Source organism: Trichomycterus rosablanca, chromosome 16 (assembly GCF_030014385.1).
Source record: "Trichomycterus rosablanca isolate fTriRos1 chromosome 16, fTriRos1.hap1, whole genome shotgun sequence".
NCBI classification, from domain to species: Eukaryota; Metazoa; Chordata; class Actinopteri; order Siluriformes; family Trichomycteridae; genus Trichomycterus; species Trichomycterus rosablanca.
The window spans coordinates 10,257,502-10,271,838 of NC_086003.1; the positions used below are offsets into that span (position 1 = coordinate 10,257,502).

A 14,337-nucleotide genomic window follows, 5' to 3' on the forward strand; every position below is an offset into this window, starting at 1 on the left:
GTGTTATAACAACTTGGCTTTGTAATAAGATAGTGCACATACTAGACTGGCCTGCTTGCAGTACTGACCTATCTCCCACAGAAAACAGGTGGTGTGTTACAAAAGGCAAAATGTAGACCTAGGATTGTTGAGCTGTATTATATCAAGCAAGAATGGTTGTTGTCCACAGTTCTTAAATGATTACAGATTGTTGTTAAGATGAAAAGTGATGTAACACAGTGGAAAACATTTCCCTATCCAAACTTAATTAAAAACAAGTCAATAAGAAGTTCCAAATCACTGCATTTTTTTATTTTTATTTTTATTTACATGCTTCCTGGGTTGTAGTTTGTATAAAAGCACTGTGCAATGTAGCAGAGACATGTCCAATGTGGATTAAACGCTTGACATGATGCTTGACATGACACTTGACATGATGTCCTGTGTGGGGTAAATTGGGGTAAGGCTGTAAACTTCATGTGCAAACGAAACCATCAGCCTGGTTGATATTACATAGGTATCATTTTTTAAAACATTTTGGATACAGCAGGTAATGTAATGCGAATAAATGATTTTTTCCTAAATAAATGTAATTAAAATTAGGCATTACTGTCTTTCTCTCTCTCTCACACAAACACACACACAAAGAGAGATAAATAAATCTTGTAGGTTGCAGGCCAGCAGCAAACACTGTTCAAAAACCTATAAACCCACTGGCTCTTGATTAGCCATCAGACATGATTTTGCTAGTCAAAAGTTTCCCATCTAGGCTGCAAATTATCTTTTTTGTTAGGGTGAGTGGGCATAACAGTGGAAGCTTTTGCCATGGTAAGAAGGTCACTGAAGGGGTCATTAGTCTTACCTACTATGTGGGTGGGGGGCAGAACCTGGGCTATAGAAGGTGGAGCTGGAGAATCTAACAGGTCATATAGTGAACTATTGCTGCTGGTGGCCGGTGAAGCTCTGCCAGCTGACCATGCATTGCTTTTTTGTGTTCCATCAATATGGGAAGCTTGGCCAAACACTAACAAAGGTGGGGTGTGAAAGTATGTGGCATTTTGTGAAGAGACATATGTGGGGCTGAAGGGGTTACCTGGCAGAGGAGGACTGTAGTATTTCTGGTTAACGTAATGGGGGGGCTGTGTAAAGGTGCTGAGGAACAGCGAAGATTGAAATGGAATTAGAGCTGGCCGTGTAGACTCTTCTGCTCCACTTAGAGGGTCCAGCAAGTGCAGCAGGTCAGGCCCCGTATCTGCACTGGATTGACAGGACTGTGATGGTGACATATTGATGGCCTGACAAAACTCCTGTCCTCCCACACTCATCTCCTGTCTCAGACCAGGTTTTGGTGTTTTGTTGACCTGAGGGTAAGTTGGTATGCTCCCCACTTCTGTCCTATATTTGCTGGTTAGGTTACTTTCGTGGCCTAGACTGAAGGGCTCCAGAGATGGCAAAGACAGTGGCCTCTCCAAACAAGAAGGATCTCTGTCAAAATCTTCTTCAGGACCTGGTACCCTTTGGCTCCAAAACTTGCAGTAGTTGGAGTGCTTCAGACCCAGAAGAGGTTCAGGAGTATGTTCATCACTGCTGAGCTCCATACGCTACAAGTCACATAAAAACATGCAGCAAACTAAGTAAAACAGATTATGTACATTTTCACTAAAACACATAATGCCAAACTAATTCAAACAGAGGGATTGGGGAAAATCTTATTGACAAATACTAATATTTACCCTTTCCATAAACATATTACAATCTTGCAGGTTTTTAGCTAAATATTATTAGTCGATTTGGGTAATTGGTATTTACAACATGCTAAAATGTGTCAAATTTATTTTGAGACAATCCCATGCTGGTGAAGTACCTGGTACTTAAAGTGACCATGTTGCTGCTCCTTGGGTTCAATGATAGAGCTTAGTTTATCAAGACTCAATGCTGAGTTGAACACTGTTTCCGTTTTAGGTTTGGTATGTGTTGCTCCCCCCTGCTGGCTGCTGATGGAATCATCTAGAAGGCTTAGTTCAGAGAATTTGTTAATTATTGGGTTGGGCAGAATTGTGCTGTCCTTGAAATACTCTGCCCCCATTTCCTCTTCATCCTCAGGAAAGTCTGTGTCCCTCAGAGGTCTATATGGGAGAGGCCTGACGCACACACACACATACTCATTTTTAATAAACACTAAACCGACAATAGTTTATAGATAAAATGAGTAAATGCATGCATTAAATAGCAGATATTTTTCAAATTTATAATATGTTTAAATTGCATGTCTGTTCAGTAGTGTTAAGTATTTATAAAACTTCTGGTTCAAAAGTTTTGTTCTAAGGTTTCAAAAATATCATTACACTAATTCTGTGTATTGGAGTTATTAAATAGTTTATTTGCAAAAACCTGTGTTTTTTGCAGATATTTATAATTGTGTAAATAATTATTGTCCAGATTACTATGAACTGCAAGACTGCTAAATTAGAATGCCAACACAAAGTGTTTTCTAGTTCTCTATCTATATGTGATACTATTTTGGCCACAGCTGTTTTAGGTGTAGTAATGCGCAGGATGTCAAGCCCAGTCATTTACTATTTTGTCCTTACATGGTTTAAATTAAACTGGTAACATGAGCAACCAATTTACTCTCAATATCTATAGAGATCATACCATGCATATAGAGTCATGTGAAAAAGAAAGGACACCCCATGAGAACCTTTGTCTTTTTGAACATATTTAAATATATGGACATTTGAGCTTTATTTGAACAGTATTGAGAGATGAGGCTTATATTATTAAACAAATAAAACTGAAAAAAATACTTTTAAACACAAGTTGTAAAATGTAATAAACAAAAATGAAAATTTATTGTAAGGAAAAAGTTAGGACACCCTAATATTTGGTACCATAATAGCTGGTATTTCCCCCTTTGGCTGAAATAACCTCAATTAGACATTTCCTATAACGATCGAACAGTCTCTGACATCGACTGGGAGAAAGTTTTTCCCTCTTTTCCATGCAGAATTGTTTCAGTTGTGTGAGGTTTGAAGGGTTTCTTGCATGCACAGCCCGTTTCAAATCACCCCACAGCACCTCAATAGGATTAAGATCCGGGCTTTGACTTGGCCATTCCAGAACTCTCCATTTCTTTCTTTTGAGCCATTCCTTGGTGGATTTACTGGAATATTTTGGGTTGTCGTCATGCGTCATGGTCCACTTCCGCTTCAGTTTTTGGACAGATGGTCTTACATCTTCCTCAAGCACCCTCTGATACAGTAAAGAATTCATCGTGGATTCTATAATGGAGACCTTGCAAAGCAGACCCAAACCATGACATTTCCACCTCCATGCTTCACAGTTGGTATTCGGTTCTTGTGCTCAAATGCTGTGTTTGGTTTGCGTCAAACATGTCTTCTGTTACTGTGCCCAAATAATTCTATTTTGGATTCATCTGTCTAAAGCACATTGTTCCAGAAGTCCTGGTCTTTGTCTAAGTGTTCTCTGGCAAACTTTAGTCTTGCCCTAATGTTTTTTTTGACAGCAAGGGTTTTCTCCTTGCACACCTCCCATGAAAATTAAACCTGTGCAATCTCTTTCTGATAATAGATGCATGTACCTTGACATCAACTGTGGCAAGAACTATCTTTAGGTCCCGTGATGACATTGTAGGATTATTGGAGACTTCTTTACGCATCTTGCGGTCTGCTCTTGGGCTGAACTTGCTAGGACGGCCTGACCTGGCCATGTTGACAGTGGTTTTAAATGTTCACCACTTGTAAATTATTTTCCAGACAGTGGAATGGCTGATTTCTAATTGTTTTGAGATCTTTTTAAATCCCTTCCCAGACTCATATGCATCTACAACCTTCTTTCTGAAGGACTCAGAAAGCTCTTTAGATCTCACCATGGTGATACCACTCACTTCAACAATCAAGAGCAAACTAATGTCTGAGGTTTAAATAAAACTCCAATGTCCTCTAACGATGGTCTAATCATTGCAGCTGATGTGGTGCACCTGATTCTAATTTTAGACATTTTTCGTAGTAATTAATGTGAGGGTGTCCTAACTTTTTCCTCACAATAAATTTCCCTTTTTGTTCATTAAATTTTACAACTTGTGTTTAAAGTAATTAAAAAAATTTTTTTTGTTTAGTTATATAAGCTCAATCTTACTGTTCAAATGAAGCTCAAATGTCCATATATTTAAATATGTTCAAAATTCAAGAATACCTTGTAGCATTGAGTTACTGGCATATTCAGCCTAATTAGAGCTTCTGTTTAATTTAAATGTTTAATAGGAAGAACACCAAATAGGAACGCCCTGTTGAGTTCTATGCAAGTCAATCTAATTTGTATTAGTGGTTTATAGTGCTAAAGGCAAAACTAAAGTCTAAAATCATTAGTGCTGATATGATTTCTTAGTAGCGAGTAGCAGTAAAAACATATTTTAGAAACTGAGGTTGATAATTTTTTTTGGTAAAAGTCATGTAGATGGGGCGCCTAGTTGGCGCAGCAGGATAAACTGCTAGCACACCAGCTCTGGGATTCTGAACTCCAATGTTCGAACCTCAGCTCTTCTACTTTCTGTACAGAAAGTGGAGGAGCACAGAGATCAGTGCGTTGCCTCATGCGCGAATTCACAGAAGGTGTGGGCGAATAAGAAGGGGTTGGTGGACTGCGCACTCATTGGAGGGAGCGTGAGGCAGGCAAAAATACCCTCCTGAGACACGACCACAGTCTCCAGCAGCGGAGGACGAATTGACTACGATAAATAGGAAAAAAAAGTCTTTTCGATGCAGTTGTTTCACTATAAATTGTTGCAATCTTCAAGCAGTCAACAGTAATTTGAGCAGCAAAAAAAGCTTGAGGTGAATAGTGCTGTTAGATGAGTACATGGACAACTTAAGTTGAATAGCACCGTTAGTATAGAGATTATTACCTAATAACTATTATCTAATCTCCAAAAGCCAGTGGAAAGCAAAGTGTATCCGGCCACGATACAGGCAGTCACAATGGAAAAAATCATAACAAAAAATAACGACCACCAAATTAATAAACTGTTATACACACACAGTTGCAGTCAAAAATATTCAACCCCATTTTCGTAAAAGGTATTATGGTGATGTGTATGAAATTGATTAAAAGTATACAGCAACAGGTCTCAGTAAACACAGAATATTTATTGATACAGGCAACTGTATCAAGATGAGACAATTTCACGTTTAAAAAGTTTAAACAAAAACTTCTAGTTCACTTGACAAATGTCCATGTGCACTGTTGTACTCAGTACTTGGTGTAACATTTGTTTGCCTTGATTACCTCTAATTGGCAATTTCGATAAGTGCTAAAAATCTTCTGACAGCTCTCTTTTGGAATTGTTGCACATTCTTTCTGTGCAAAAGCCTTTAACTTATTCAGATTTAAAGACCTTAGACCATGTAATGCTACAGAGTGGGGTGGCAGAGTGCTGAAAAGTCGAATTATTGATCCTCTACCTCCATGTTGGACTGTAGGTAGGGTGCACTTTTCTTTGTAAGGTTCATTTTGCCTTCTAAAAACATAGCATTTGTATGCATTGCAAAGGAACTTAAATTTGGTTTAAATTTGGTCCATAGAAAATTTACCCAAAAGGATTGTGGTTTGTCTGTGTACGTTCTGGTATCCAGCAACCTCTCAGCCTTACTTACCCTACCACCAATTACTCCCCAACCCAATTTACTCCAAAGGCTAAATAACCCTACAGCCTTAACTACCCCACAGACAATTACCCATAAGCCATAATTACCCCAACCACTAAATATCCCATCAGCCTCAACTACCCCACAGCCAATTACCCCTCAACCCTAATTACCTCAAAAGCTAAATAGCCTCAACTAGCCCATAGACAGTTATCCATACACCTTAATAACGCCAACAGTAAATAACCCCTCAGCCCCAATTACACATTAACCCTGATTATCCCAACAGCAAATTATACCCCAGCTTCAAATACCCCATGACCAATTACCCCAAACCCCTAATTACCCCAACAACTAAATAAACCCTAAGACTTAACTAGCCCACAGCCAATTACCCATCAACCCTAATGACCACAACAGCTAAATAACCTCTCAGCCTTACTTACCCTACCACCAATTACTCCTTAACCCAATTACCTTAATAGCTAAATAACCCCTTAGCCTCTACTACACCACCACCAATCACCCCTTAACACTAATTACCCCAAGAGCTAAATAACTTCTCGGCATCATGTACTCACTGTCAATTGCCCATCAACCCTTATTACACCAAGAGCTAAATAACCCCTTAGCCTTCACTACCCTACAGCCAGCAACTCATCTGCCCCAATTACCCCAAATGCTAAAAAAAACCCTTAGCCTTAATTACCCCACAGCTAATTACCAATCAACCCTAATTACCTCAATAGAGAAATGACCAAGCAGTCTCAACTACCCAATAGCCAATTACTCCTCAACCCTAGTTACCCCATCAGTTAAATAACCCATCTGTCTCAAATACCCTAAAGCCAATTATCAATTAACCAAATATATTTCCCATAGCCCCCCAACAACTACCCCTTTGGCTAAATTGTCCACAAGATATCCCTATAGCCTAATAGTATTCAACCCAAACTACCCCATTAGCCTTAAAGCCTTCAAACAAAACTACCATGACCGCAACTGACTGCCACAGCCGCAACTACCCCAAAGTCAGTTAGCCCTCTACTCTAATTAGCCTTCAAATAAAGCCTAATAGCCTTCAACCAAAATAACCCCAAGAGCTAAATACCACCTCAGCCTCAATGACCCCATAGCAAATTACCTCTCTACCAAAACTACCCCACATCCAAATGATGCTCAACACCTTCCCCATCAGCCAAACTGCCCTCAACAACTACCCCCACAGCTATATAACTGCTCAACAAGAATTACCAACAGCTGAATGCTTCTCAACCTTACATCCAACTACCCCTCAACCAAAACTACCCCACAACCAAGTACCTCTCAACCACAACTACCTCAATAGCTAAATACCCCCCAGCCTTAACTACCTCAAATTACCGCCCACAGCCAAATGCCCATCAACAACTATCGCATCAAGCAAATTGCCTTCAACAACTACCCCACAGCTATATAACCTAATTACACTTTATCGTTTAAAAAGTATTTAACATTAGCGTTTTACCATTTTTCACGATTTCAACAGAATTTCAGGATGTCATTTTACATTTAAACAGCGTTTACCATCACAGTGTTTATTGGGTTACTAACACTAAAGCATCTCAAATAGGAAAGACAGGTGACTGCATCACTAGAGCAGAAGTACTACCCTCCATGCAATAGCTCGGAAACAAAGAAAACAAAGTGACAGTCTAGAGTAGAGTAGAAACAACCAAATCTTTGGATGCAACCCCAGCAGCTACTCACTCCTCTAGACCAAACTTTCACCACAGAACCAGAAAGGGGAACCCAGTAAAAAGCAGTGGTAAAACCACAAGAAAGATGCTACGTCACCCATGGAAGAAAACTACAGACCAGGGAAGACACTCAAGATAGTTACACACAAAAATGCTGTCTGGCCCCAGGACCAAAACCAAAGAAACCCAGCAAAAAAGGCCAACGGGGGAAACTTAGAAATTCATCATGTCTGACTGAGCCAGATGAACAAAGAACTAACAGACAAAACTAACAAACAAAAAGACAATCAGGAAGTCATAGGGCTCAGTCCTAAGTTAAGTTTCAATTAAAAGCCTTCCCCAGGTGCAGCAAGTAAAATTTCATTAGGTGCAAAGAATGCTTTAAAGTCCCATCAATCTGGGCATGGCACGTGAGCATTAAACTCCTGTTTGCAGAAAAAACACAATAAAAGTACATTAAAATGTATTGTAATAATTAAGTCTATTTTCATCATTGCAGGAACCATTGCAGGAATCATTACAATCACAAGACTAGTAATGCATTCCTCAAAAGTATATGTAAAGTTTTCACTTCAAGTCTGCTGTCATGGGGATTATAATTGTGTTTTCACCAGTTTATTAGCACACATGATTAAAACACTTGTCTTCTGCATGGTGTTAAAGACTGTTCTACTGGATTTGTAGAACATAAATAAAATATAGGCCAAATTGGAGAAATCATTTGAATTTTATCTTATGTAATTATTTCAATTTCAGTCTAACCCATGTTTTTTAAATTTACAGTCACTATAACATGATAAGTTAAAACATCAAGACTGCGATTTAGTGGTTGTGGTTTGCATTTTAAAGGTAATAAACACAGTGTAAGTGAGACAGTGAATTCCTTACAGTTCAGGGTGGCTTTCCGTTTCCATGTTGCTGTTCATTTTCCTGGCTGCTAATGGCCTAATGTGAGACTAAACACACGTGTACACACACACACACACACACACACACACACACACACACACACACACACACACACACACACACACACACACACACACAGTCAAAACACTACAAAGATAACATGATTTAAAAACAAAGAAGACTAACAAATATTTTTATTAGTATATGACTGTGGCATTTGATCATACCCAAACAGTTATTAATATAAATTTAAAAAACACTACACAGAAGAACATAAATACAAAATACAAATACATGCATGTGCTCAAAAATACACAGTATTTAGTAACAGTAGTGTTCTTGCATACACCCTATGGGTCAAATTTTAAATGTGCTTATATTTACAAATTACAATCAAGTTGATTAGTGAAAACACTGGAAAACTTTCTCTTGTCAGTTAAATAAGAATTCAGGAGAATTAACAAATTGCAGTTTCTTCTTTTTACTGCATTCTATAAAATGTCCCAACTTTCTGTAAATGGAGTTTATATACAGTGCTATGAAACAGTGTTTGCCCCTTCCAATTTTTATCTATGTTTGCATATGTTTCAGATCCTCAAACTACTTTAATATTAGACAAGACAACCCAGTTAAAAACAAAATATTGTTAATGGTTTCATTTACTGAAGAAATCTGCTTTCAGCCAAGCTGAAAAATCTATTTCTCCCTAGAGGACAGAGATGGCCATGGCAGAAGCTTGATTTCGTGTTTAGTAATCCATTTTGTGTTGATCTGGACATTTACATTACTCTCCTGTTGATAAAAAAATGTCCTGATATTTTATTGAGGCCATGTCCATGGCAATGTTTGATGTCAAAAGTATGGTAATAACTAGGGCTGGCTCGATACCACTTTTTATGTCCGATACAGATACTGTAAATTGAGTATCCGATACTGATACCAATCCGATACCGTCATTTCTCCTCTAAAACAACTAAGCAGTAATAATACATGTCTCAGTGCACACATATTCTAAAGGAATAAATTCATAACACAGTTATGCAAAACTGCTGTTTTTATTTTAACTTTTACACACAGAACATTTAGCAGCAGTTTTGGCTTGTTTAACAAAAGTGTCTACTATTGGAAGATGTGGATGTCAATCAAACGCGATGGACCAATTAGAATTGAGTTGAGATTTTTCGTTAAAGTTCTGTCAAGTTTTTAGATTATTAAAAATCAAAGCGCGCTTATTAAAAAACCCTGCTGGATTTTGAAGAGGACATATGTGGCTAAACGGGAAACGGTGTAGTTTGTTTTATTTCATAACACTAATGGATTAATCGTTAAGGATGTGAGATCTCCAAGCCAGGACAAGATTTTTTTTTATCTCAGGTGAGCGATTTTTCATTTATAAAGCAATTTTTATTGTGTTTAAACAGTGTTTTTAGATGTGGCAGTAGTAGATGATTTTTTTAAATTATAAAAGTTATTGATGTCATCAAGATGCAAGCTGGCAAGAAGCAGCACTGTTGGAACGTATCTTTGTGTGTTATTTGCTTTACACACAAACAATGGCCTTATTTACATTAAGTGTTATTTACATTAAGCAACAGTATCGGATTACATGTTTTTTTTTCTTCCAATATCCGATCCAGTGATTTGGGCCAATATGCCAGCCCTAGTAAAAACATGCTTAAAACATTCAAGTAAGTTTTGGGAATGTATACCATACAAGAACAATGATCACACATATTACAGTGGGGCCAAAAAGTATTTAGTCAGCCACTGATTGTGCAAGTTCTCCTACTTAGAAAGATGAGAGAGGTCTGTAATTTTCATCATAGGTACACTTCAACTATGAGAGACAAAATGAGAAAAAAAAATCCAGGAAATCACATTGTAGGATTTTTAAAGAATTTATTTGTAAATTATGGTGGAAAATAAGTATTTGGTCACCCACAAACAAGCAAGATTTCTGGCTCTCACAGACCTGTAACTTCTTCTTTAAGAAGCTCTTCTGTCCTCCACTCGTTACCTGTATTAATGGCACCTGTTTGACCTCGTTATCTGTATAAAAGACACCTGTCCACAGCCTCAAACAGTCAGACTCCAAACTCAACCATGGCCAAGACCAAAGAGCTGTCGAAGGACACCAGGAAGAAGACCTGCACCAGGCTGGGAAGAGTGAATCTACAATAGGCAAGCAGGTTGGTGTGAATAAATCAACTGTGGGAGCAATTGTAAGAAAATGGAAGACATACAAGACCATTGATAATCTCCCTCGATCTGGGGCCCCATGCAAGATCTCATCCCGTGGGGTCAAAATGATCATGAGAACGGTGAGCAAAAATCCCAGAACTACACGGAGGGACCTGATGAATGACCTGCAGAGAGCTGGGACCAAAGTAACAAAGGCTACCATCAGTAACACACTACACCGAGAGGGACTCAAATCCTGCAGTGCCAGGCGTGTCCCCCTGCTTAAGCCAGTACATGTCCAGGCCAGTCTGAAGTTTGCCAGAGAGCATATGGATGATCCAGAAGAGGATTGGGAAAATATAATGTGGTCAGATGAAACTAAAATGGAACTTTTTGGTAAAAACTCAACTCGTCGTGTTTGGAGGAAGAAGAATGCTGAGTTGCATCCCAAGAACACCATACCTACTGTGAAGCATGGGGGTGGAAACATCATGCTTTGGGGCTGTTTTTCTGCAAAAGGGAAAGGACGACTGATCCGTGTTAAGGGAAGAATGAACGGGGCCATGTATCGTGAGATTTTAAGCCAAAACCTCCTTCCATCAGTGAGAGCATTGAAGATGGAACGTGGCTGGGTCTTCCAGCATGACAATGATCCCAAACACACCGCTCGGGCAACGAAGGAGTGGCTCCGTAAAAAGCATTTCAAGGTCCTGGAGTGGCCTAGCCAGTCTCCAGACCTCAACCCCATAGAAAATCTGTGGAGGGAGTTGAAAGTCCGTGTTGCCCAGCGACAGCCCCAAAACATCACTGCTCTAGAGGAGATCTGCATGGAGGAATGGGCCAAAATACCAGCTACAGTGTGTGCAAACCTGGTGAAGACTTACAGGAAACGTTTGACCTCTGTCATTGCCAACAAAGGTTATGTTACAAAGTATTGAGTTGAACTTTTGTTATTGACCAAATACTTATTTTCCACCATAATTTACAAATGAATTCTTTAAAAATCCTACAATGTGATTTCCTGGATTTTTTTTTTCTCATTTTGTCTCTCATAGTTGAAGTGTACCTATGATGAAAATTACAGACCTCTCTCATCTTTCTAAGTAGGAGAACTTGCACAATCAGTGGCTGACTAAATACTTTTTGGCCCCACTGTATATTTTACATCCTATTTTTATACATTTAATAAAATTAATCACAGTTGTCTCCAAGAAATAGCTTTTGAGGGTATGTGGAATGGTATCTTGACCCAGAAACCCCAACTGGGCAACTGACCAATCAGGAGTTCCTATCAAAGAAAAGGACAAAGAGGACTAAGGAGGTACAAAGGTCTAGAAACAGACATTGGGGACAACAAAGCTACAGACCAGCAGAGTGTCAAAGAAGATGACATTAAGTTACCTATAATAAGAAAAACAAAAGGCAACTGGGGTAGTTGCAAAGACACTTCAAAACAGACTCATAGTGGCAGGGCCAAAACCATGCAAAGCTGGAAAAAGGCCCTTCATAAATAAGAAGCAAAGAAGTGCCAGGTTGAGGTTTGCAAAACATTGCAAAAAGAAGTCCAAGTTTTACCTGATCATGATGGTAATACTGATATGTGAATTTAGTTAAACCAATAATAATGTTAAAACATTATTATTGTAATCTTTAAAAAATAACATGAACTTGTTTTCTTTGCATTGTTCTATTGCACTATTTGCAATTTCGGTTGAATAGACAGTTTGGAAAGGCACACAACTAGGTCTATAAGGGCCCACAATTTACACTACATTGTCATATGTAGGAACTATACAGAACAATTATTGATGAGGCCTTATGCAAACCCCTGCCACCTCTCAACTATGTGACCCACTTTAAAATCCTTAAAATTACCATATGGCCACTCTACACCACTTTAAAGTACTGCACCCATGTTACAACAGTGAGATTTTATAGCACCAAGGTTTACTAAACTTTTTGGGCCAGAGATCACATGGCATCACATTTTTATAGCTTCAGAATACCTCTTCACAGAGCTAAATCCTGGAAGACTTCACATCTAATGGCAAAATATAAACCACACAATGGGATGAACATATGCCATAAAGTTAAACTTGGCAGTTAAACAAAACAGGCCACATTATTAGGAGAAGTGGGGTTCTCCAGATGCCGAGCCAAGCACTCAAGGGCCTAAGGCTACCTGACCACTCTGCAAAGTTATTTCTTCAGGTCTTCTAAGGGCTGTCTTGTGTCTTCAGCAGTGCTTGCCCCTTAAAAGTTATCCAAAGCTTCTGGTTGCATTGTATGGTGATTGTATGGTGACAGTAATGCACTTGCCAATGTAGCAGTTCACTGATGTCGTGTACTCCTCCAAGTTAGTGGAAGTGCCATATGTTGCAGTCTCCCTAAACATGTCCCAGTCAGTGTGCTCAAAACAGTCCTAAAGAGCAGAGATGGCTCCTGCTGGCCAAGTAAATACAAGATATACACTGATCAGCCATAAGACTAAAACCACTTCCTTGTTTCTACACTCACTGTCCATTTTATCAGCCCCACTTACCATATAGAAGCACTTTGTAGTTCTACAATTACTTGCTGTAGTCCATCTGTTTCTCTGCATGATTTGTTAGCCCCCTTTCATGCTGTTCTTTAATGGTCAGGACTTAGTGTGTGTTGTGCTGGTATGAGTGGATAAGACACAGCAGCGCTGATGGAGTTTTTAAACACCTCACTGTCACTGCTGGATTGAGAATAGTCCACCAACCAAAAACATCCAGCCAACAGCGCCCCGTGGGCAGCGTCCTGTGACCACTGATGAAGGTCAAACAGCAGCAATAGATGAGTGATCGTCTCTGACTTTACATCTACAAGGTGGACCAACTAGGTAGGAGTGTCTAATAGAGTGAACAGTGAGTGGACACAGTATTTAAAAACTCCAGCAGCGCTGCTGTGTCTGATCCACTCATAGCAGCACAACACACACTAACACACCACCACCATGTCATTGTCACAGCAGTGCTGAGAATAATCCACCACTTAAATAATACCTGCTCTGTGGTGGTCCTGACTATTTAAGAACAGGGTGAGAGCAGGCTAAAAAAGTATGTAGAGAAATAGATGGACTACAATCAGTAATTGTAGAACTACAAAGTGCTTCTATATGGTAAGTGGAGCTGATAAAATGGACAGTGAGTGTAGAAACAAGGAGGTGGTTTTAATGTTATGGCTGATCAATGTATATTGGGATATTTTTAGAGGAACATACTGCCATGAAGATGATATCTTTTTCCAGGCAGTCCATGGTTATTTTAGCAAGACGATGCCAGGCCTCATTCTACATACACTACAACAGTGTGACTTCATAGTCACAGAGTGCATGTGCTGAAACTTTTTGTTTCAACCACAGAGAGACACGCTATTTATATATAGTGCCGTTTACACTCTTAGACACAGCCATTTGTGTCTGTTGGATACCTAGCCAAAACTAGACCTAAGCAATGGTGGGCTAGAGCAACAAACTGTAAAAATGGTCTTTTAGTTAGCATCTAAAAGACCATTTCTACAGAGCTCGATGTTCTTACTTGTTGGATCTAAAGCTGCAAGAGACAAGTTGTCTAACCTGGTGCTAAACCTAAACACTTTCTCTGTTACTCCCAGTTCAGATGTAAAAAACTTGGGCGTCACAATAGATTAAGATCTCTTCTTTGATACACACGTTAATAATATTACTAGAGTTGCTTTCTTTCATCTGCGTAATATCTCTAAAATAAGAAATATACTATCTGTAAATGACACTGAAAAACTGATCCATGCGTTTGTAACTTCTCGGTTAGATTATTGTAATGCTCTTCTCACTGGATGCTCTGGTAGATCCATAAACAAAC

General features: G+C 39.0%; 1 protein-coding gene across 2 annotated transcripts in view; it reads right to left on the reverse strand.

Annotated features, from left to right (window-relative positions):
* Nucleotides 1–269: 269 nt before the first annotated feature.
* Nucleotides 270–14,337, reverse strand: part of dennd1a (DENN/MADD domain containing 1A) — a 132,681-nt gene continuing 118,613 nt past the window's right edge. For both annotated transcript variants that reach the window (XM_063011702.1, XM_063011703.1), the window contains 3 exons: nt 8,270–8,337; nt 1,844–2,120; nt 270–1,580 (listed from right to left, as the gene is read on the reverse strand). In XM_063011702.1, coding sequence (XP_062867772.1) covers nt 726–1,580; nt 1,844–2,120; nt 8,270–8,337 — 1,200 coding nt within the window. In that variant the 3' untranslated portion in view covers nt 270–725. The remainder of the gene's footprint in view (nt 1,581–1,843; nt 2,121–8,269; nt 8,338–14,337) is intronic.